Source organism: Mya arenaria, chromosome 15 (assembly GCF_026914265.1).
Source record: "Mya arenaria isolate MELC-2E11 chromosome 15, ASM2691426v1".
In the NCBI taxonomy this organism is placed as follows: Eukaryota; Metazoa; Mollusca; class Bivalvia; order Myida; family Myidae; genus Mya; species Mya arenaria.
The window spans coordinates 3,727,902-3,752,455 of NC_069136.1; the positions used below are offsets into that span (position 1 = coordinate 3,727,902).

The window sequence follows — 24,554 nt, forward strand, 5'->3', positions numbered from 1 at the left end:
CGCAATGATATGTTGAATATTCAACTTTATGTTGTACTAGGAGTACTCATTGTTCTTTGTCTTTCATGGTTTGCAGTTTTTGAGCCTGAAGGTTGGCGATGAGAGGAACCAGTTAATACCGGTTCTTACCACCATGTTGAAACTGAGCCCGGAGGAGAAACAGATGCTTACACAAGTGGCACAGGGTCAGTTCTTATGCATATCTATTAAAATACTTTATTCAGACAGCTTTTGAGAATCCATGCTCGAATCAATTTCATAAATAGGAAATTACTAGAAACCTATGCTAGTGTCCCTTTAGAAAGGCAATGGGATTGTGTCTAAAATAATTCTGGACTAAGTTAAATAATGGACACTTAAATTTGATGAGCCTGTTGATTTTCATCAATGATGTATCAACCATGTGCATGTTGAAATTGAGCTATGTATTTATTCTGTTTCCAGGTGAAGAGACGGAGCCTATTCAGCCTGGTGGCTGGGGGGCTTATCTACACCGCTGGTCTGGGCTCACATAGGGGCTCAACCACCGGGTGGATGGGGGGCTTATCTACACCGCTGGTCTGGGCTCACATAGGGGCTCAACCATCGGGTGGATGGGGGGCTTATCTACACCGCTGGTCTGGGCTCACATAGGGGCTCAACCACCGGATGGATGGGGGGCTTATCTTCACCGCTGGTCTGGGCTCACATAGGGGCTCAACCACCGGGTGGATGGGGGGCTTATCTACACCGCTGGTCTGGGCTCACATAGGGGCACAACCTACAAAGCTGGTTTGGGCTCACATAGGGGCTCAACCACAGAGCCGATGGGGGGGCTTATCTACAAAGCTGGTTTGGGCTAACATAGTGCACCTAGGTCACTTCAATAATGGTCCAGGCCCACATTAGGATTCAGACATAAAGTAGTGAAATGTGAATGCCAGCAGGACTCATTTATTTTATATTAGTAAATTTCTTCATTGAATTTTGACTTTTCTTGTTGATCGCCTTGCATTCATCGCCATTTTAAAAAAAGTGGATGTGTCTGATGTAATAGTGAAATATTGGGATTAGGAGTCTTAGACATGTGCTATGGTGTACAGTATATAAATGTGGCCTATCTGTATAAGATAATTATGTATATATAGTTAATTAGTTATATACCTTCACATAGATATATAGGGGGACAGCAATTTGTGGTCATAACTCTTATGATGACAGGGAAAATATATCGCAAAGAAACATACTGTTTACATGTATACTTCTGGTTTGACAAAAGATGCATTGCTCTTATGTTGATTAATAGCCTGAATGTTATTCATAATTTTTAGGGATTTTGATTATTGTGTTATTTGCTCTCAAACGAACATGTTATTACATTGTATTTTATCAAGAATAATTATGCAAATACATTTCAGAAGAATTTGTCGAAAGGTAACATTTGAAAGAGCTAGTAACATGTAAAATTTGTACCAATTGTAATTTATTATACATAAACGCAATGGCTTGATGAAATTTATATTTGTTCGATTTCTTTCAGAGCAAAAGTGTCACATATCTTTTCATGTGTGTCTGTTCTCTTGACAATTCCTGTAAACTGTATTTTTGACGATCGCATACTTAACAAGAAACATATTAACCAGCAAAAAGTTACAGTGCATGTTAAGCTAAATTATTTGGGTATTGAGTGGTCATTTATCATTTCTGCTGTATCGTTGAATTCTTTAAACATCTGTGATTAAGACTGTGATATTGAATGCTCTGTTATGTCTTTAAAGTTTAATTATCATTCTTTGATTTTACATGAAAATGTTATGGTTCTTGTTAAATGGTTTTGTTACTGAAACTAAAGTATTTTATTTCCTTCTTGAATTAATTTACCAAAACTTGTGCTGGTATTTAATACTTGGTTGTGTTTTTGCCACATGTATGCCATGTTTTACCATCCTTTCCTTCAAGATGTTGTGATCTATCATGCAGTGTTGCTCCTTGATACACATCATGTCGATGCACATGTAACATGATATCTTGTTTGATGTCTTCTATTTAAAGGGACTCTATCACATTTCATTTGGTCAGACAGTGGAAATAGTATAAAAAGATGTTTGTTGTGTGTACATATAAACTGTTTGTAACAATAACTATTGTTAATGCAGTGCTCCAGCTAGGCATAATATAGCAGGGTTGGGCACTCCACTGCCCTTTTCCAGGACCTTGCTGCCTTTTTACTACACCCCTTTGTGCTATTTTGTTTGACAGCTGATTATCAGAAATAGGTAACTATACAGATAATAAATATATATAATTTTGTCACTTGTGAAAAGATAACAGCTTTATATGTCTTCTTTGCTTAGGCAATAAGAATTGAACATTAGCCTTGCTAGGGCCCCATAAAGGCTCATTAAATGCACTTTCTGACCAAGACCCTGCCTTTCAAATCCTAGTTGGAGCACTGTAAGTGGTGTTGAGAAGTTCACATAAGGTTTCTTATCTTTTGAAGATATAAATAATGCTGAATCTACTTCATTTTGCTGAAAAGGGCTCAAACTGAAATAGACTACTTGCAAATGTGTTATTTATCAATCTATAAATGTCACTTTTTCAGTATGTTCACATCAAATAATGTTATGTTTTTATTGCATGTTTAGGGACATTTGGAGCCTTGTTGACTCTGCAGTGGAATTATTTGTTGGGCTTTGTTACATTCCTGTGAAAATGTATTAAAATTCCGGAAATATATTTTTCTTGTTCTTTTTTATAAAATTAGTACAATACATAATTATACTTGTAACAGTAAATTTATTTTTTGCTCTTTTGATCTGTTTTATAGCGATGAACGTGTGTACAGTTTGAAAATCTGTTATGTACATTTGATTAAGAAGCATTCACCATTCCTGATTTATAACCAGTACTATCATGGACAAAGCTCCAAGTGGGTATCGAACCTCTGATTCAGAGTCTGATATGCTAACCAATGCCATCGCCACCGATAAAGATTACGAAATGACCAGACCCCTGATGAAGGCGTTCATGTACATCACTTTAACACTCCTACATGATGACCCTACTTAAAGGTCCCATCTCTTATGTTACCTATTGCATTTAGAAAGCTATGAGTGACTCATAGAGTATAAACGATCACAAAGTGAATGTAACAAGAAGAGTTGACAAAAATGATGGAACTAAGAGTATGTTGAATGAACCATGCACATTCAAATGATTCCAACTGTTTAAATTCTTCAAAACTTTATTCCATTTTTCAAACCTTATTTATATATTATATATAAAATGAATTATTATAACAATATAAAACAATTTATTTCCTTAATGATTATTTTTATGCCCCCTAAGGTGGGCATATTAAAATCGCACCGTCCGTCCGTCCGTCCGTCCGGCTCTATAACTTTCCCTTGTATGGACAGATTTTAAAATAAACTTGCCACATGTGTTCCACATACCAAGACGACGTGTGGCGTGCAAGACTCGTGTCCCTACCTCAAAGGTCAAGGTCACACTTAGTGTTTATTCACAATGGAGTGCTGCATATAAGGACATAGAGTATAGGTTGTCGTGTCCGGGCTGTAACTTTCTCTTGTATGGACAGATTTTAAAATAACTTGCCACATGTGTTTCACATACCAAGACGACGTGTCGCGTGCAAGACCCGTGTCCCTGCCTCAAAGGTCAAGGTCACACTTAGTGTTTATTTACAATGGAGTGCTGCATATAAGGACATAGAGTATAGGTTGTCGTGTCCGGGCTGTAACTCCCCTTGTATGGACAGATTTTAAAATAACTTGCCACATGTGTTCCACATACCAAGACGACGTGTCGTGTGCAAGACCCGTGTCCCTACCTCAAAGGTCAAGGTCACACTTAGTGTTTATTCACAATGGAGTGCTGCATATAAGGAAATAGAGTATAGGTTGTCGTGTCCGGGCTGTAACTTTCCCTTGTATGGACAGATTTTAAAATAACTTGCCAAATGTGTTCCACATACCAAGACGACATGTCGCGTGCAAGACCCGTGTCCCTACCTCAAAGGTCAAGGTCACACTTAGTGTTTATTCACAATGGAGTGCTGCATATAAGGACATAGAGTATAGGTTGTCGCGTCCGGGCTGTAACTTTCCCTTGTATGGACAGATTTTAAAATAACTTGCCACATGTGTTTCACATCCCAAGACGACGTGTCGCGTGCAAGACCTGTGTCCCTACCTCAAAGGTCAAGGTCACACTTAGTGTTTATTCACAATGGAGTGCTGCATAAAAGGATATAGAGTATAGGTTGTCGTGTCCGGGCTGTAACTTTCTCTTGTATGGACAGATTTTACAATAACTTGCCAAATGTGTTCCACATACCAAGACGACGTGTCACGTGCAAGACCCGTGTCCCTACCTCAAAGGTCAAGGTCACAATTAGTGTTTATTCACAATGGAGTGCTGCATATAAGGACATAGAGTTTAGGTTGTCGTGTCAGGGCTGTTACTTTCCCTTGTATGGACAGATTTTAAAATAACTTGCTACATGTGTTCCACATACCAAGACGACGTGTTGTGTGCAAGACCCATGTCCCTACCTCTAAGGTGAAAGATACACTAAGTGTTTATTCACAAGGGAAATCTGAATATAAGGACATAACAGTGTAAGTTGTCAAGTATGGGTGGTATTTTTTTATGTTCAGAGGCAATTTAAAATAACTTGCCATATGTATTTGACACGTAAAGGCAAGATCAACTTTTCATGTACTGACCTTGTTCGTAGGTCAATGTCACATTCGGGGGCATTCGTCACATACTGTGACAGCTCTTGTTTTTATCTGATTAAATCTAAACTAGCTCGACTAGTAGAGTATAATTTGGCTCCAAAGAAACCTACATAAGAAGCACAAACGCAACACATATAAGAGGTAATCACTAGAGAAGGACAGAAAATTGATCAGTCTTTCTGCTCCAAAGGTGTGAATTTTTTTTATTTTTTTTTATAGGTGTGAGTTAGTCAACAAAGCCGCAGTACTTCTAATTCACCTCATGCGCCTAGTCTGGTTCCCTGCTTACTGATATTCCATAGTACTGTTAGGGGAAGGAACTCCAGACTACTCATGCGGCTTGGTGTGATAAACATTGGTGGAGACGTTATGACTTCTGAAAAACGTACAGAAAACTACTTCCGGCGGTGTCTATGTAAATATTACCATTCTTTAGGTAAACCTCAGAAACGTTTGCAAACGGTTAGTCAGTTACTCGTATGTTCTAATAGAGCGACAAGTTAATTTTCTTTGTTTTAATATAAATTTTGAACTTATTTTTCTTTTTCTTTTGCTGTTCGACAAAACAGCTTTTTGTTAATCGCCCAAAATGGAATGGTTACCGGACACATTTCAAAGTGTTCCTGTCTTGATATTATAATCGTGTAGGCTGATGTTCTAAGCTAAGGCTCTACCATTCCTTTTGTATGATTCTTTGATTCATATAATTATAACATAAACCAAATGGTGTTGGTGTCATGGTAGCCACAATAATGTACGTATAGGGAACTTTTTTTAGCATTTGGATATTCATTTTGTTCGCTAAACGCCACAAGTCGGCTGATTCATACCAATGTAAAATATGTTCTTCAACTGTAACTGCACGAAATTTAACACTGCATTGTTAAATAAAACCACATAAAGTTAAACATAAATTACTTTTAGCCAATACTTTTCTCTTATTACACTTACATGTTTAATGAAACACAAATAATTAGTCTAATTCAGATCGACTTCTGTTAACAAAGCATCGTCAATTTGAATCTATATGGCAGGTGCCCTTTATCTTCCGCTTAATATACTTACCGCTGGGATCTGTCATTCTTGGCTAGGAAAACAGTAAGTGGGATATGGACATGTAGAGTTGCCAAAAAAAAATCGTCAAAGACTCTGAAGTCATATGGACTAGTGCCATGGTGGTTGTATCCTTGTATCCTTGGCTTAAGTTGTTATTCCGCCCATTTATTGTCATGAAATATTGTATTTAACATGTGAGTTTTCCACAGCTATTGTCTCTTTAACACAATTGTATCCTGAATTATGGTGGCGTTCATTGCGTCTGGTTGGCTTAATTTGTATAAATAGAAGCCCTGGAGTCTTTGAAGTCTTATTTAAAAATTTAGGTGGCACATTAAGTTATGAACTTTGTACATTCAACTTGACCTTTAATGGGGCTTCCAGTTGAGCTGAGATCCTGGGTTTTGACGCACAGAAATTATAAATGACCCTAAATTGTCACATCATAAATTTGTAGTAAGTGTCAACTTTGACCTAGAAGAATTTCAGTGCAAGAGCCAGTAATCTGGAATCTGAAGATGAAATGAGCCGCAAGCCATCTTCTGAATGTTTGTTTATTCAGCTTAAGTAAATAAACACAATCATGTCAAGAACAATTAATTGCCAATGTAGTAAGTGATTGTTGATCTGCATCTGACCGGTAACAGTGTCAGTTGGCTCAATCTGAATGACATGAATAACTCTGCCCATTATGTAAATGAATGGATACCTTCAGCAGTATCTGCTAACTTAATGCTGTATGGTCCATCGATCTGAGCTGTATGGTCTGCAGACCTGAGCTGTCTGGTCTGCCAATCTAAGTAGTATAGTTTGCTACTTGTAAATACAGTTGAATGTATTAAATGTTGCATGTATTTTCAGGTTATGCAATCATCTGACATAAAACTGCTCATGTGAAGCAAAAGAACCAATATCATAAACAAGTGAAAAATGGCTCGTAGCAGTTCTGACAGTGATAGTTCACCTCCCCCAAAATCAAGGAGGCATGGCTCATCACCAAGACATTCAAAGTCAAAGGGTCAAAGATCACCTCCACGAAAAAGGTCAAGGTCATACTCCAGCTCAACAGAAAGAGACAGAAAGTCAAAATCTCACAAATCTAGCAAAAACAGAGGACGATACAGTCCATCAGATAGTGACTCGCAGTCACCATCACCTTATGAACGAAAAAAGCATTCAAAAAGAACAAGATCTGTTTCCAGATCGAAAAGTAGGTCGCCACCTCGAAAGAAATGGTCTCCAGTGAATAGAAACAGATCACGTTCTCCAAATGTGAAAAGAACAAGATCCCCTGAGCATAGAGGTGTTAGATCAAGATCCCCAGTGCAAAGAGTTCAAAGGTCTCCTGTGCACAGAGGTCAAAGACCAAGTTCCCCAGTGCAAAGAGGTCAAAGGTCTCCAGTGCAAAGAGGTCAAAGGTCTCCCGTGCATAGAGGTCAAAGGTCAGGTTCTCCAAGGGGTCCTTGGAACAAGCATGACAATGAAAATGGCTACGGTGGGAGACATGGTGACAATGAGCCACACTATGATTTCTTTGAAAGGTATGGACCATATTTCTTCAATTCCAGAATAAATATATATATATATATGTATTACTGACTGTCTGAAAATGATGGGTAAAGGAGATTTGCTTTAAATTAATTTATTTGACCATTTTTCTTTGTTATTTTAAATATTATTATAAATTTGTATCTTTGAATTAGAAAATATCACATTTTGTACTAAAAAATTGATAGATGCAGATGTCCTAATTGAAGTGCAGGGGGTCTTTTCCTGGGCAATTTTTATGTGTTTTTTTCCTAATAATGCTTATCCTGATTCGAAACATTTATTTTATTGCAGAACACAATTATTGTTTATCTACTGATACATTTATTGACCACTTTGTCAACTATAAACTTAACCTCAGTGTAACACTAACATCAGACTGTATTTCCTTGACAATACAATGTATTTTTATGGATGTCAGCTGCAGACAGGGTCCCAACCATTCTGTGAGATTTTGTTACTATTTCCTTCTGCAATGGAGTAATTTGTATACTTAAGATCCTAAATTGTTACTTAATTGCAATTATAATTGAGACACATAATGAATGGGAATATAGTAACATTTAATGACTTAAAAATATTCTGTACATTTCTTCTTTGAGAAAAAACTTGTTACCACAAATTAATTATAATGACTTTTGACAGAGACTCAGAAGATTGACTTTTTCAGCAGATAAAAAAAGCATATCCTGATATAATATTAATAATGATTACAATATGTGTAAGGCTTAACATCAAGGTTTTTTTTTCCAAAATATACCTGTTCAAATTGGTACTGGCTGTAATTGTTTGTCTCTATCTTTCAGACGTCGAGTTGACCGGGAGCGAATTGGAGCTCTTGGAGCCCCTGAAGTCTGGGGAAGGTCTCCATCTCCTATGAAATCAGAGTATGTGATACTTCATAAATAAATTGTAAAGGATGTTAGAGGTAGCCCTCTCCTGTAACTTTTTAGTGAGTCCAGCTTGAAACCTCAGAAAAAAGGATCTCAAGATTCTGACTAAAAAGCAAATTTTATAAGCTTAAAAAAAAAGATAAACATATTTCAGTATAAATCCTTGACATACTTTGAGTGTATAATTGTGGCACTTGCAAGCTATGGCATATATATAATATATAGTTTTACACACTTCCATTAGCTTGTGGCTGCTGAATTTGTTCAAAAGAATTAATTATAATAATGATACCATACATGCTGTCTTTTTGGTGCAGAAACTTTATTCTTGGCTGTAACTCAATAAATGTTTTATATATATATACGTTTCATTTTGTGTGTATATATATATAACACACAAAATGAAACGTATGACAATGCCCAAAAGTATAGCAAGGCCCATAAATCTGGCTGTGATGACTATCTAGTAACGCCCTTGTGAACAATTTAATTGTAAATTAAACTACATGTACATGTATGTAATCCATTTGCAGGTCAGAGGAATCAGAAGATAGTGAAGGAATTAGCGGATCAGACACAACTTCTAGCTCTGAAGGTACATTGTCATGACAAATGGATGTATATGTTATCTGTAATCAATAATAATATAAGATCATTGACAACACTGAAGGTGATGTATCTGATCTTCAGTCATGGTACAAATCTAATGAACACTACAAAATTGTTTATAATTAATTTAAGTAACTAGATTTGACAAAATTGTTGGTTTTGTTTGGAAGCTTCATTTTTAGCTCGACTATTCGAAGAATAAGGAGAGCTATTCTACTCACCCAAGCGTCGGCGTCACCCCGTGGTTAAGGTTTTGCGTCCAAGCACACGTAGGTAAATATCTCAGCAACTACTTGAGGTATTGCATTGGGACTTTATACAATGGTACTCAACCATCCAACCTACTTAATTAACCAAGTTAGATAACTCTAGTTTGCATTTAATGCAAAATAATTGCCCTTTATTATTAGACTTAGAAATTCTGGTTAAGGTTTTGCATGTAACCACTTTTAAGTCAATACCTCAGCGAATACATCATGTATTGCATTGAAACTTTACACACAGGCTCCCAACCATTTAACCTTCTTATTTAATCAAGTAAGATAACTCTATCTTTCATATTATATAATTTTTGCCCCTTTATTATGCGACTTAGAAATTCTGGTTAAGGTCTTGCATGTTTGCACACATAGGATAATATCTCAGCAACTACTTGATGTATTGCATTGAGACTTTATACAATGGTATTCAACCACCCAACCTAATTGAATAACCAAGTTAGTTAACTGTATTTTGCAAATAATGGCCGTTTATTATTACACTTAAAAATTCTGGTTAAAATTTTGCATGTAACCACATTTATGTTAATATCTCAGCACATCATGTATTGCATTGAAATCTAATCTAACAGTGATCCATGCATGTTTCGCCAAAACTTTTCAATCCTTACACTGAAAAGCAGTGAATTTTGCAGTGAAAATAACAGTAATCAAGTACAAGGGGTATGTGACAATGTTGGTCTTATATGAGTTGACATTTAGCAGTTGTTTTGGATCTATTTGTATATGTATACTGTATATAGATCATAAATGCACATGACCTGATAGATGTCCCCAATCAGTTTGGGTTTTTGTGGATATCTTCACAAATCTAGTCAAGATTTGAAACATAACAAAAGCACAAAACACAGGATCTGGGTTTATAAGTGTGAGCATGTCAGTTGTCTATTGGTTTTGTCAGAATTCATGTGATTATTTTGATATAGTCGAGCATTCCAGTGTCCAGGTGGCGTGTGGGATTATGTGTCAGTCTTGTGAGAGCTGTAGATCTATGAGGACAATTACTGTATTCTGTTTTTCCATGTATTACTTTCAGGTGAAAGACGAAAGAAGAAGAAAAAGAAGAAGAAGTCGTCCAAGAAAAAAAAGAAGCATAAGAAACACAGCAAAAAGAGGTGCGCTAACTGAAATTGAAAAAAATACCGTAAATGTCCTAGTATGTCCCTAATGTAATTGTGTTGTCTGGTGGGTCTATCTTCCTATTGAACGACTTGAACAATGCTTACCTTTAACTATAAACAAAATAAAAGCAATCTGTTCCCATATAAACACCTAATATCTGCGCCATTTATTGATAGGGCACATACTCGGGCTGCTGACGTCGTGCATATAAACCCATACCCCATTGTATAAGTTAGGTTACACACCAACCACGTTGATAACAATCTTGCTGAAGGTTGTGTTTAAGTATATAGTGAAGCCTATTGTTTAGTGGATCAACTTACTGATACACACAACAGGAGTTGTAGCGAATACTGATCACTGATTGGTTAGTCCCGGGCTTTTGACTCTGCCTACAGTATAAGTGATGGGGAATTAAGACAAGAGTAGTAGTATTTGATATTAATGTCTCTGACTGACTGATAATAGTATTTAGAAGAAAGTTGCTTGATGGGAATTTTTTTTATAGAATGGCATATGCCCAGCGCATTATAAAAGACATTTCAGGATCAATGGAATGTATACCAATTAATGATAGTTTGATGGTATAGACAGCTACAAGCTGGTGTAAGTCCATTTCCTGGGTTGAAACCTTTTATCAGTACAAGTGCAATTAAAATAGACATGAGAAATTGGCTGTGGTAGTGCACAAACCCCTGACTCTTTTGGTGAAGACAGACTACATTAGGTAACACTCAAAATTAACATATATGTTTTACTAAAACAATTAACACATGCAATCTATTAGGAGCACACAAATGCTGGGGTAACTATAAAATTATGATTTACTGCATTGTTTTAAAGAGTTTTTTGGAGAACAATATTTTAAGTACTGATCTTTGCCATATGGGTGAAAATTCCTCTGATATAATATATAGTTATATATATATAAAGCGTAATACCTGTACATTGTCATATCTGATCTACTTGTTGCAGTAAAAAGTCTCGTCACAAGAGTAAAAAGAGGAAAAAGAAGCGTGTGTCTAGTGATTCTGATGACTCGGATGATAGTGAGGGCCATGAGGGTCAGTGGGTAGAAGCTTCCAGTAAGTTAATGTTTCACAGCCCTTATATGCAGTTAAAAATTGACAAGTTTTTGTTCCATTTTTTTCATCAAAGGTTGTCTCCTGTATACATACATTACATAGTGTCATTGCAGGCTGCACTATTGTCAATGTGTTGATACAATAACAAAATCCTTAGGAAATTTTTATTAACTTATCTAGAAGGGTGCCTATTCTGAACAGAAGCAATAAGACGCTTTACATGTGGGTTTATGGCCAAAAGTTGAAAATACTTTTACAGTCATGAATTCAGCGTTGACTCGGACTAGATGTAAAGAACTGATTTCTTAATACTGAAGGTAAACATTTCCACTTGACTCTAATTTTCTGAGGCTCAAAGATTTTTTTGCCGCTCCCTGGGAGTTCAGGCCAACAGGGTTTGACTACATAGATATGTATTGAATACCACCCCAGATAAATAACAGTGTAACTATGTGGTCCTGGTTTGTGTTTACAGGTCACTCTAAGGCTAGCAAGCATGAGGAAGACAGCGATGATGAAGAAGTCGGTCCCCAGCCCATGGCTTCCACCACCGCTGGCCTTTCACAGAAGGAGTAAGTACTGGGGCTGTAAGAATTAGAGAAGCATCTGTAATTGAATTTTCTCCTTTCTTTTCAATTCTCACAATATCTTTAACTGTTTTATTCCTAAGAAAGAATGAGCTGTTCTTAATACATTCTTTCCAATATTTAGAAACAAATGTTTTTCGAAATGTTAAAACAGTTTTTGAGACTTTGTTTTTTCAAGCAATACAAAATCTTACTATTTTAGGCCTTGTTCTGAGGTGACTTGAGAGTGAATGTATTTCTAAGCTGTGTTATGAAAGTCTGATCCCTGATTCCTTATAATGTTCTTGACGTTCATAATGTTTGATGTGCTAATTGCTTGTTCCAGTGATATCTATACCTGTTATGTGAAATAACCTCATGATTTGTTCAATTCCAGTTTCGGCCATGCCTTGTTGCCGGGTGAAGGTGCTGCTATGGCAGCCTATATCGCGGAGGGCAAGCGTATTCCTAGAAGAGGTGAAATCGGGCTCACCCCTGATGAAATAGTGTCTTACGAGGATGTCGGCTTTGTTATGAGTGGTAGCAGGTAGGGGAATTTTGCATTTTCTTAGAATTAGAGTATGTATTTCAACCAGTGTAAACTAGTGTTGGAAAGTATACCAAATATTTACTACTGATAATTGAAGATTAATATCAGAACATCTTTATACATGTACAAACACTTCTGAATTGCAATTTGGTTCATTATGTTATACTTTAATGTTTTATGCTTTTTGATATGCCTGTCGTTCCTACTCATCTAGCCTTGAGGAAATTACATATTTTGCAAATTCAAATTTGAAGGATCTTTTGCTGAATATTTATCTTTAACGAAAGAGGGAGAAATGGGACTAATGGTCTAAAAACTGTAAAACAACTTCTCTTTAATAGGGATATTATTTTATTAACTCATTACCTGATATGACAAAATTGCTATCGATGGTCGCTGATGTTGAACATTTTGATCAATTTCAGTAATGATTGTTTGATATCATTTCACAAGCATGTTTCCATTACTGAAAGTAGTCTTATGAAACTGGCATGTTTAAATGGTCTGAAGTCAGTCGTATATGTGTGCATATTGGCTATTTAATGTAAAATGTAGAACAAATAGTAAATACTAAAACAGAAAAATTGGCAATAACATAAATTCATTTGATAACGTCTATTAACCTAGTTCCTTTTCAATCCACTTGACTGCAAAGACAGCTAAATGTTCATGTGAATCTCTCTCATGTCCCTAAAGGCCTTTTACTGGGCAGAAACCCTTACTTGTGTCCATTTGAGAGGCTCCAACAAGTTGCTTTGATGTTAATTTGTTTAGCCTTTTGGGTGGTGAAATGATCTTCAATACCATGAGACCGATTTCCGATGGGGATAGCCACAATTATTTTGGTGTTGCATTCTGAAGTTGAGTTGAGAATATAACTGTCCAAACAAGGACCTAGGCATTTGGTTTACTTGAAAATGTCGCTGTAGAATCACATACATGGGCTGAAAACTGATTTGTCTTGCCTTCTTTGGTGCAGAAACTGCATGAATAAGATTATGATAATAATATAACAAAAATTATGAATGAATACAACTTTTCTTAAAAATTAATGTAAATATGTTTTTCACATGATTTGTTTCATACAAAAAAAGAATTATAAAAATCAACTAAAAAAATCATAAAATTAATCATGTTTATTCGTGTGAATTACAAAAATGTTAACAATTATAACAAACTTACAAAAAAGGAAACTTTTTCAACACATTAATCCCATTATACTACAGCATGATCATGTTGTCCTCAACCATATATATATAGAGAGAGAGGGGAAATTACATGAGTTGTCATTCAATACGGAATTAATTAAACAAGTATTCTGAAATATAAAAAAAAAGTCTTGGTGAGATTTCATCAGTTTAATTAAATGAGTTTAATCAATTTTATATTGAATAACCTTGAATGTGACATTCTATTTATAATATATAAATACTAATTTGATGATTAACAGGACCAAATACATAAAACCTCAGAGTATAAAAGCTTGTCAAGGTTGTTTACCTATGATGTCACATCAAAAGTTATTGCACTATTTAAAGTGCTGGTTGTCTATCAAGATAATAATAATCTTATAATGATATTATTTCATGATGGTGACCTCTTTTTATGAGAAAATACTGGAAAACACCCATTTTTGTGTGGCCTGAAAAGACGACATATAGGGGTTACTTTTGTCGGCGGCGTCCGCGTCACATTTTCGCTTGTCCGGGGTATATCTCCTAAACTATTAGTGGTATCAACTTGAAACTTCATATGTACATAGATCTAATTGAGGGCAAGTGCAGTGCACAAGAACTGTTACTATTGCTTTCTTTGTTTTAAAATTATTGCCCTTTGTTAATTTTCATGCTTAAAGTTTTGTCCGGGGCATATCTTGAAGAATATAAGAGGTATCAACTTGAAACTTCATAGCTAGACAGATCTCATTGAGGGCAAGTGCAGTGCACAATAACAGTAACTCTTGCTTTCTTAGTTTTAAAGTTATTGCCCTTTGTTAATTTTCATGCTTAAAGATTTGTCCGGGGCATATCTTGAAGAATATAAGAGGTATCAACTTGAAACTTCATAGCTAGATATATCTCATTGAGGGCAAGTGCAATGCACAATTAGTTTTAAAGTTATTGCCCTTTGTTAATTTTCATGCTTAAAGTTTTGTACGGGCCATATCTTGAAGAATATAAGAGGTATCAACTTGAAACTTCATAGCTAGATAGATCTCATTGAGGGCAAGTGCAGTGCACAAGAACCGTTACTCTTGCTGCCATATTTTTAGAGTTATTGCCCTTTGTTAATTTTCTTGCTTAGGTTTTGTCCGTGGCATATCTCGTAAACTATAGGAGGTTTCAACCTGAAACTTATTCCGTAGGTATATCTGATTGAGGGTTCAAATGCCACCTACACTTGAAAGTTAAATGGCAACATCATTGTCTATAAATGAATAAAATGCCAATCTAACAGCTATAATGTCGACAGTAAATAATTCGTCAGGCGACACATCCGACTCGCGGAGTTCTAGTATGTATTAAGCTTTTAAAAAATCCTATTCTGCTTATGAATCAGACATAATCCGTTCTAGTCACAGTCAGGTCTTGGACGTTTAGAATCATGAGCTCTTAAATGAGATACACATTTACAATCTTGTACATCAACTGCAAGAATTCTATAAGCTATGCTTTCGTTCCAATCTATTTCAATATTATAGACAACTTGTGGGTGTGCATATTCTGTGTAGTTTGTTTTATATGTTGAACAAAATATGTTTAAACCAACTGCTGGAGGAGACTTTGACAACACATTGTTCAAAATTAAGTTAACTTTATAGTGGAAACCAGTTTTCAGATTAATAAATTCATGAATTGAGATACACAATGTTTCAATTTTAATCAACTCATTGCATAGACTTTGACCTTGTCTGACCTTCCAGCAACCAGAAGGAATTCATCTTTTTCCCGGTAGGCTAAAGTCTGTGGAGAAAATCCTATCTCTGCCTTTGACAACATGTACTGAACTTTCTCTCCTCGTTCATTAAGCTGATGGATTCTGTCTGACCCAATAACGTATATATAGCCTTTTTTATCCACGAAAACATCTTTGGGCGATAGAAGGTCTTTGTATGCAAATATCACATAGCCTTCTGGGGTCAGATGGAAAATAGTGTTGTTACCCTTGTCCGACACCACAAGGTTCAGTTCTGGTGTTATGGCTATATGTTCTGGGTTCACAAATAGCATTTCTGAGTGGATTTTCTTCTGCACTTTTCCTGCTGCATTCATTAGATGTATCTGCCATTGGTTGCCCATCATGTTGACCGCCACTGCTAGACCACCGTACTTGTTACTACTTATAGCTGTGCATCTACCAATTGTTTGTACTGTATCAACACGCTGCATTTCGCTCCTTGACATTCCAATATTTCGTATTCTACTTGATGCGGGAAAAGTCACAAAAACATTCGGAGAATCAGGAATCCCACATGCACTTTCTGGATAAGATGGAACTTGAGAACTCATTATAAACTTGTAACTCTTTTTATCAAAAAGTTTCAATTTTTTATTTGCTTTATCTACAAGAAATATGTCCCCATTTGGTAAGAACGCTGCTCCTGTTATATTGCATTCCTGTTCATCATCGAGTATCTTGACCCCGAACGAGCCCACAGGGTGAGCGTATCTGGGCTTTTTTGTGATGATTTTGGGTAGCCACTCTTTGTTGGTGAATTTTTCATCAGCAGGACCCTCGTCTGCTACCTGCCAGCGGACTACTTTCTTCTTCCGAGAACAGCAACATCCCATTTTGATTGGTTATTTGACCGCCTAAGAGATTGAAATTTAAATAATTAAGTAATAATAATATTTTCCATTAACTCTTTTAAATATTATTTGTTTGAAAATTAACAATAAAAACTGAGTTAAGTTTGAAGATAGCATATGAGAAAAATTTCTTGAAAAAGAATTGTTTAATAAATAGAATCTGAGATCTAAAGGGGTTTTAGATAAAAAAAAATGATCTTGGAGTTTTTTGTTTTTTTTAATTTGTAGTTGTACATTATTTCAAATAATTTCAAAACAAAACTAAAACTTACTATATTATGTACACATCTGCAAACAGCTGGACTTCAAACATGAAGCTTATGCTCTAAGTTGTATCCATTTAAATAATAAAAAAATATTGACATGTTTCATCATCAGCACACTTTTTATTTCACAATATTAACAACTTAAACACAAAGTATGTAACACCGAATTCAGTTAGACTGGTTAATGAACTATTAATGTTTGATTCTCATGGACTGGTATCAAACATTTTCTTAAATTTCACCTCCAATTGTTTTAGTCAATTAACTCTATTGTTTTTAACCTGGTGATCTGATTATATTGACACATTTCTTCCATGGGACAAATTTTATAATTACTCAAGTTTTTTGCATTAAGGCAAACAAATAACATGTATGACCTTACCATTCTTTAAATGTTTTAATGATACTGATACTAAGAAGAAAAAATAGTACATGTATACTTGCAACTTTTTTTTTTCTTCTATTTCTCTAAACTTTCACAGATTAAAGGTCATTTGAGGGTAAATTTGAAATCAGGGGCTGAATGTAATAACCAGCTGTTTGACTAAAATTTCAGATTGTTTTGATTGGACTAAAGAATGTATGGAATCACTGAGGCATGTCTTAGAATAAAAATTATATTGAATACAGCCCCAGATAAGTGCAGTATATATAGAATCCTTCATGTAGCGAGAATGGGACAAAATAGTTCCATAAGAAAAAGAACAGTTAGTATTATTGAAATATCATCATATTATTAATCATAACACCATCACACCAGTCATCTTGTACAGGTTATTGTTTATTTGGAGGTCTTTTTAAAATTAAATGTTCAAGCCTAGCACAGCCAGGCGAACATTAAATTTTCATTTCTAAAGATAACATATATTTATAATGGATGAAATAATTTTTTGTTTATGGTCCAGGCACGCCCCTATCAATCAAACTTGTTTTCACCCCAACAGGTGAAATATGCACACATAAGAAACTTGACCAATATGAATACTTATTCTATACCTAATTTATACGTCCAAGACTTCTTTGGACCATGTGACCATACTATATATTTCCGTATTGGGACACAAGTGCGTACAAAATCCCATATTTATTCTGTATTGTACTAATCAAAGGTCCCATGTTAAACCTATGATAAACAACGAAACCTATGAACAGGTTCCGAATAAAAGTCCGTATCAACAGGCGCTCTAGATAAAGTGTTACGATAAAGCTTCTGTTATTATCGGATCAATATTGTCATTTGTTAAAACGGAAATTATTATTTTATTATTATTATTATGATTATTATTATTATTATTATTATTATTATTATTGTTTTTAGTATTATTATTAAGATTGCTTGCGGCTGGTCCAATATGACTTTCCAAGCTATGAACTCGTCCAAATATATATATATATATTCGTATTGTACAGAACAATGTTAAATAACCTTAAACCTATAAATGTACCATAGTTTATGTTTTGTCATTTTAACTGGTTTAGTTTTTGACATATTTTCTTCTTTGTTCATTTAGCTGAATTTAAAAACCACTAGCATTCAGGTAGGAATTCAAATGTCACATATTTGAATAATAATGTCATCCCATTGGTTCAACCAATACATTTCCACATAATGTTATAGTACATGTAGTACAAATAAAACAATTTATTGCTACTTGAGAAACAGCAATAGTAATTTGTGATACATGAACTATAACTGCCTTAAAGTTGAAACTCGGGCTACTTGAAAATTAATTCTGGCATTTATTTTAAAGTATAAAAAGCATATGAAATAAAATCACACACAATCAAACCTGTAAAGTGGCCACCTGTGGGAAAAGGCAAAATTGACTTCTTAAGACAGGTGGCCACCAAATCCAGGTGGGAAATGTACTTTCATTTTACTGATCAGAACATAAATGTCATCAATTTATTTAGAAAACAAGTTTTTATTGAGAATCTGTCACTTCAAATGCAGACATAGTGTTGGCATTTCCTGCGAACACCATCAGGTTGTCTTCAGTATCATAGCATATGTTCACCGGAGTTAATCCAATGGTATCCCTTGCCATGAGGGATTGAATTCTCTCCCCGGATTTTGAAATCTGGTGAACAATTCCAGGACTTGTTACAAAAATAGAACCTTTGCCATCAGTACACAAGCCCATAGGCTCTCGGAGTTGCGTATATGTGAACACTTCTTCCCCAATATGGTTAAAAGATATGACAGAGTTATGGCCCCTGTCTGTAACTACAATATCCAGGTCTTCAGTGATGACAAGATATTCAGAATTGGACAGTTTGTAGCCTTCTTTTCGAAGGTCAATTTCTCTGAGAAGTTTGCCTTTCAAGTTCAGTAAATGGACAAACCAAGCTTCAGATTTCGACTGCATTACTGCAAGGCCATTACTACTTCTCCCTAGTCCTCCTATAGGCCAAGGTGTAGTTGTTGTGATAGTGTTTTGGAATTCATTCTTTTCTACTTTGAATATTTTTATACCATAAGTAGATGGACTCTTAAAAGCCACATGTATTAAATTGTCTTTCTTTCCTGAGCAAAGTTTAATCGGACTAAAACCCACTTCAGCTGCATTTACACACTGCAACTCTCGATTAAACAGTTTCAACTTCTTGTTTTTATAGTCAGACATAACCAGCTGTCCGTCCGGCAAAAATGCTGATCCACTTATGATGCAGTCATTCTTATCACTGTCGATTTTTACGGAAAACATTCCAACTTTGCGGTAGCTTTTCGCGGGAGGAAGTTGTGGCTTGTTTCGTTCCTGGTCCAGAAGTTTATGAAGAATTCGGTTCTCAGCCTCATTTTGAGCTACCCTTTGTATCTCAACCTCCTCCGACTCATCGTTGATGTAGTTTGGTGTAATCAGGGCTTCCCTGTATTATAGAAGCAATTTGTGATTACTATTACTAGTATTAGTACTTCAGAGACTCGATTATAGTCTATACCTCATCATGTACCTTGAGTCAACTAACAGTAATAACAAATAACACTTTCTTTGCATGTAAATTTAAGCAAATTTTTAATACCGAGTTATGTAATTCTCGATAGCACTGTTGATAATAGGGCTCAACTGTCAACTATACCATGGTATAGCGTCTGCTGAATGTGTATTGTGGGGGCACTGACACTGACAACAAAGTGAGTGGATTTAATAAGTATTCCTCTTACAAATACATAATACACTAATTAATTCATTAGTCATACTTTTAAAACTTCAATATTTGAAAAAAAGAAAGATGAATAGCCTATTTTGACGACATAAATATTCTTCTTTGGTCTATTTAACACAAGTTCCAAAAGGTTAGAACGACATTGAAGATTTCTTTTAATACATTGCTTTATTTACCTACCTGTTAAAGTTGGAACTAACAAATGACAGACTGGAATAGGTTGACATTGTTCCAACATCAAACACGTCGCTGTTCCCAGACTCAGTGGTACTCCATCGATTACGATGGTCAAGTATTTCAATGCTTGGTACGCTGTCTAAAGATGGCATGTTCCTTGTGATTTGAACTCCATTAAAGAGCACTGGTGTCTCTAATTTGGGTTTTATGTTAAAGGAAATGGCTGTACTGGCTGTTGAAGGTGGCATATTTTCACTTGTTTTGTCATTTTCACTTAGTGCGTTAAGGTCAACTCCATCTTTATTATCTGTCCCAGGAGTTTCTAGTTGTGCGATTCCTTTATTGTCCATGTAAACTTTTTCTCCATCAGATGTGAGGTGATATGGCCTCTCCTGTTCATCCAGATAAAAAGTTTCGCCATCTTCATCCTTGTAGTACCGAACATTATTTTGATCCAGATAGTAAAACCAGTCTTTTTCAGTGTCATAGTAAAACACATCTCCATATTTGTCCTTTTGAAGAATTCCACGTCGCCCATTTTTCTTGATTGTTTGTTTCTTTTTTCTTGATTGGTTTGTCCTAGTTAGTTCAGTGTCAGGTTTTCTAGCCGATGATCCCATTTTTTAAAGGAATCAATTTGTTTTGATTAAGATTATCATTTTAGATCTCTTTTAATATTAAAACATATTCCATTACGGTAGTTAATAGTTATAGGGTGAAGTACCCTGCCCTTTTTGCTAGCTCCCTTTTGCCCTCTTTGAAACTTTTGTATTCTCGTTTGTATACATGTACATTTGTATGTACATTTGTATGTTAAAATCATTTAAGCTATTGCATACATTACTTGTGAACAGGTTTGCCTTTATTCTCTGTGTTGAAAGGAATCAGATTTCATTTTTCATTTCATATTGTTTTTCCACTGTGACTGTTTGAACAAAGAGCTTTCAAGTATTTAGTAAGAGTTGACATTAATATGTTTGATGAAATACCCTGGTAGTTTTTGTAAGGCAACAGAGATATCTGTCAAGCGTTGTGTTTAATCATTGTTATTAATAATTTATTAATATGATCATAATAATGAGTTCCCTTCAACATACCTGTTTTTTATCATCTGTTAAGTTAATGTTAATGTACATGCAATTGCTGATACTTGTGTTAATTCCTAAAAAAAAAATTATGTATAAATATAAAGCACATTTGTCCATTATAATTTTTTGTTAATATGTAACATATATAGCGAACACAGAGGGCTTGTATTTTTTAAATAGTCTTTCTTGTTTTGCTCCAAATGAAGTGTCTGTGGTAATTAAAGGTTCATCTTTACAAAAAAGTTGACACTTCTCATGTAGCTCTTTGCTATTCTCTGTTAGCTGGTTGACCTTAAAAATAAACACAAAACAATGTGTAAACATTGCATTAAAGAATTTATTGAAAATGGTTCAATGGGCAAGTCTGCCCTGAAATCTGACAAAGTAAAAAACCACAAGATAAATCTGCCTAACAGTACCACCATTAATAACGTGAACATCAAATAGAAGTCCTTGAAATCTTTTTGAAACTCCTTAATTTTTTGCCAGTCTGGCTGTATGTACCCTGTATAGGAAGTCCAATTTGTTTCATCAAAATACCATTTCTTATCTTTCAGACATAGACGAATGGAGGCGGTACGTCTACGTAAAGAAAACCAGATATACAGTGCCGATGAAAAACGAGCGCTCGCTAACTTCAATCATGAGGAACGGTCGAAACGAGAGACAAAAATCCTGTCACAGTTGCGGGAAATGGTACGGAAGAAAATAGATGCTCGAAAATGATTGGTTACTTAATAGATATATATGGTGAGAAGATATTTGATGATATGATAACTTATAACAGTTTTGGCGGAAGTGATGCAGCAACAATTTGCTGTTACTCAATGGCCAGGATGAATAGTACTGGCTCTGTGAAAAGGAACATTAGAATACTGTCATACTGTTGTATAGTTCATTACATGTACATGTTGTTGTAAACTTAATATCCTACAGATGACTTTGCTATTATGAGATACATGTACAGTATTTAGAGCATCTTTGAACATTTGAAAAAAAGGTGTTTCATTACTGGTTTATTGTTATAAAAAACCCATTTGCAATACAAGTTTGATGTCATATGTATATACAGTTTAATAAGCAAATTATGTTGAATTTTTATATTTGAGTCATATTTGTTGGCTGCTGACTAATTCATTGTTTTAATTCATGATATAAATTGAACATACATTTGTGCTATGATTTAAGGTACATGGACCATAAAAGTCCAAATACAGTATCTGTACAATATTTGAATGAATAAATAAGATCCCGTGTCATTTGTCTGGAGTTTATTGTGCCTCCCAATTATTTAAATAAGATTGGGGTTGATGGCTGTTAAAATTAATTTAAGGATCGCCAACCCCATTCAACACATGGTTTGTGAAAATAAAAGAAGTCACTGGCTTCAGAAAGAAAAAAAAGAAAATATAGCATGAGGTGGGAGGGATGCCCTTTGTCCTATCAGTTACATTCTTTAGTCCTCTCCATATCTCCTACATTACAGAAGGATTTTATTAACTATATTCCATCATGGCAACGTGCAGAACCCTGTTACCATTGGTGATGGTCCCAGTACAAGGTCTCGGGCTGGAGCCTTTAATTTGTCTACCCTCCGTATACTGTATATATCTTGCACCCTTCGAAGGATTTTAATAAATCTTTTGTCACATTTTCTACTCCTCAATGTATCATGTAGACGTGGTACAATATTGGGTCAAGTGGTCTAGGTCTATTCATAAAACAAGAGATGTTTGTCAAACATTATCCCCCCCCCCCCCCCCCCCCCCCCCCCGGCGCCATGTTGTCAGGATTATATGGACAATTGAATGAAATATGCATGGACCGAAATGACAGCTAATTTGTTGCCGTTAAGGCAGTTTTAAGATAATGACCATTAAAGTGTGAGGATAGAGTGTGTTATGACCATGACCTTTGACTCTATGAACTCAAAATCCAGAGTCATCAGCTGGTCACCAGAAACCTAATTGTCAAGTTCGAGGGCCATGGGTGCAGGCGTTGTCAAGTTATCACACAGACAAGTTTTTTTCGTTCAAGGTCACTGTGACCTTGACCTTTGACCCAATGACCCCTTAAATCATAAGGGGTCATCTACAAGTCAGATGCAACTCCAAGTCAAGTTTGAAGGCCATGGGTTCAGGCATTTTTGAGTTATCACTCAACCTTTTACCATTCAAGATCACTGTGACCTTGACCTTTGGCTCTATGAATCCTCAAATCAATAAGGGTGATCTACTGGTCAGGCTTAACATCCATGTCAAGTTTAATGATCATAGGTTCAGGCATTGTTGAGATATCAGTGGGAGAAGATTTGTTAACTTTTTTGCGTTAAAGGTATCAGTGGGAGAAGATTTGTTAACTTTTTTGCGTTAAAGGTTACTGTGACATTGACCTTGGCCTGATGACCCCCAAAGTTGAAAGGGGTCATCTACTGGGCAGGCCCAACCTTCATGTCAAGTTTAATGACCATAGGTCCAGGAATTGTCGAGGTTGCTTTCAAGGTCACTGTGACCTTGACCCCTAAAATCAATAGGGGTCATCTACTGGTCAGGCCCAACCTCCATGTCAAGTTTGAGGGCCATGGGTGCAGGCATTGTTGAGTTATCACTCGGACAACCTTTTATCATTCAAGGTCACTGTGACCTTGACCTTTGGCCCAATGACCCCTAAAATCAATAGGGACCATCTTCTGGCCAGGCCCAACCTCCAAGTCAAGTTTGAGGGCCATGGGTGCTGGCCTTGTCGAGTTATCACTCGGATAACCTTTTACCATTCCAGGTCACTGTGACCTTTAGCCCAATGACCTCTAAAATCAATAGGGACCATCTTCTGGCCAGGCCCAACCTCCAAGTCAAGTTTGAGGGCCATGGGTGCAAGCATTGTCGAGTCATCACTCGGGAAACCTTTTACCATTACAGGTCACTGTGACCTTGACCTTTAGCCCAATGACCCCTAAAATCAATAGGGACCATCTTCTGGCCAGGCCCAACCTCCAAGTCAAGTTTGAGGGCCATGGGTGCAGGCATTGTCCAGTTATCACTCGGACAACCTTTTACTATCAAGGTGACTGTGACCTTGACCTTTGGCCAGATGACCCCCCAAAACAAAAGGGGTCATGTACTGGTCAGGCCCAATTCCAAGTCAAGTTTTAGGGCCATGGGTGCAGGCATTGTCAAGTTATCACACGGAAAACCTTTAACCATTCAAGGTCACTGTGACCTTCACCTTTGACCCGATGACCCCCAAAAACAATAGGGGTCTTCTACTGGTCAGGCCCAACCTCCAATTCAATTATGAGGGCCATGGGTGCAGGCATTGTCGAATTATCACTCGGACAACCTTTTACCATTCAAGGTCACTGTGACCTTGACCTTTGGCCCGATGACCCCCAAAAACAATAGGGGTCATCTACTGGTCAGGCCCAACCTCCAATTCAATTATGAGGGCCATGGGTGCCGGCATTGTTGAGTTATCACTCGGACAACCTTTTACCATTCAAGGTCACTGTGAACTTGACCTTTGACCCGATGAGCCCCAAAAACAATAGGGGTCAGCTACTGGTCAGGCCCAACCTCCAAGTCAAGTTTGACG

General features: G+C 36.1%; 4 protein-coding genes across 5 annotated transcripts in view; 2 read left to right on the forward strand and 2 right to left on the reverse strand.

Annotated features, from left to right (window-relative positions):
- LOC128219751 (GRIP and coiled-coil domain-containing protein 2-like) overlaps positions 1–2,718 on the forward strand; it is a 30,044-nt gene extending 27,326 nt beyond the window's left edge. Inside the window, exons 29-30 of the mRNA XM_052927709.1 lie at positions 77–185; positions 445–2,718. Coding sequence (XP_052783669.1) covers positions 77–185; positions 445–515 — 180 coding nt within the window. The 3' untranslated portion in view covers positions 516–2,718. The remainder of the gene's footprint in view (positions 1–76; positions 186–444) is intronic.
- Positions 2,719–5,111: 2,393 nt separating this feature from the next.
- On the forward strand, positions 5,112–22,222 carry LOC128220496 (NF-kappa-B-activating protein-like). 2 transcript variants are annotated; one of them, XM_052928918.1, is made up of 9 exons: positions 5,112–5,210; positions 6,666–7,345; positions 8,159–8,239; positions 8,779–8,840; positions 10,169–10,247; positions 11,230–11,339; positions 11,815–11,911; positions 12,303–12,452; positions 21,521–22,222. In XM_052928918.1, exons 2-9 carry the CDS (start codon positions 6,735–6,737, stop codon positions 21,687–21,689), a joined length of 1,359 nt encoding a protein of 452 aa, XP_052784878.1. In that variant the 5' UTR covers positions 5,112–5,210; positions 6,666–6,734; the 3' UTR covers positions 21,690–22,222. The 2 variants fall into 2 exon arrangements, with proteins under 2 accessions (XP_052784878.1, XP_052784879.1); XM_052928919.1 differs by having other exon boundaries at positions 5,139–5,184.
- Positions 13,070–17,593, reverse strand: LOC128220497 (uncharacterized). The gene is made up of 2 exons (XM_052928920.1): positions 16,537–17,593; positions 13,070–16,267 (listed from the first exon to the last, which is right to left on the reverse strand). Exon 2 carries the CDS (start codon positions 16,244–16,246, stop codon positions 15,338–15,340), a length of 909 nt encoding a protein of 302 aa, XP_052784880.1. The 5' UTR covers positions 16,247–16,267; positions 16,537–17,593; the 3' UTR covers positions 13,070–15,337.
- Positions 17,895–21,464, reverse strand: LOC128220495 (uncharacterized). The gene is made up of 2 exons (XM_052928917.1): positions 19,879–21,464; positions 17,895–19,401 (listed from the first exon to the last, which is right to left on the reverse strand). The coding sequence occupies exons 1-2, from the start codon at positions 20,493–20,495 to the stop codon at positions 18,456–18,458; spliced, it is 1,563 nt and encodes a 520-aa protein (XP_052784877.1). The 5' UTR covers positions 20,496–21,464; the 3' UTR covers positions 17,895–18,455.
- Positions 22,223–24,554: the final 2,332 nt, after the last annotated feature.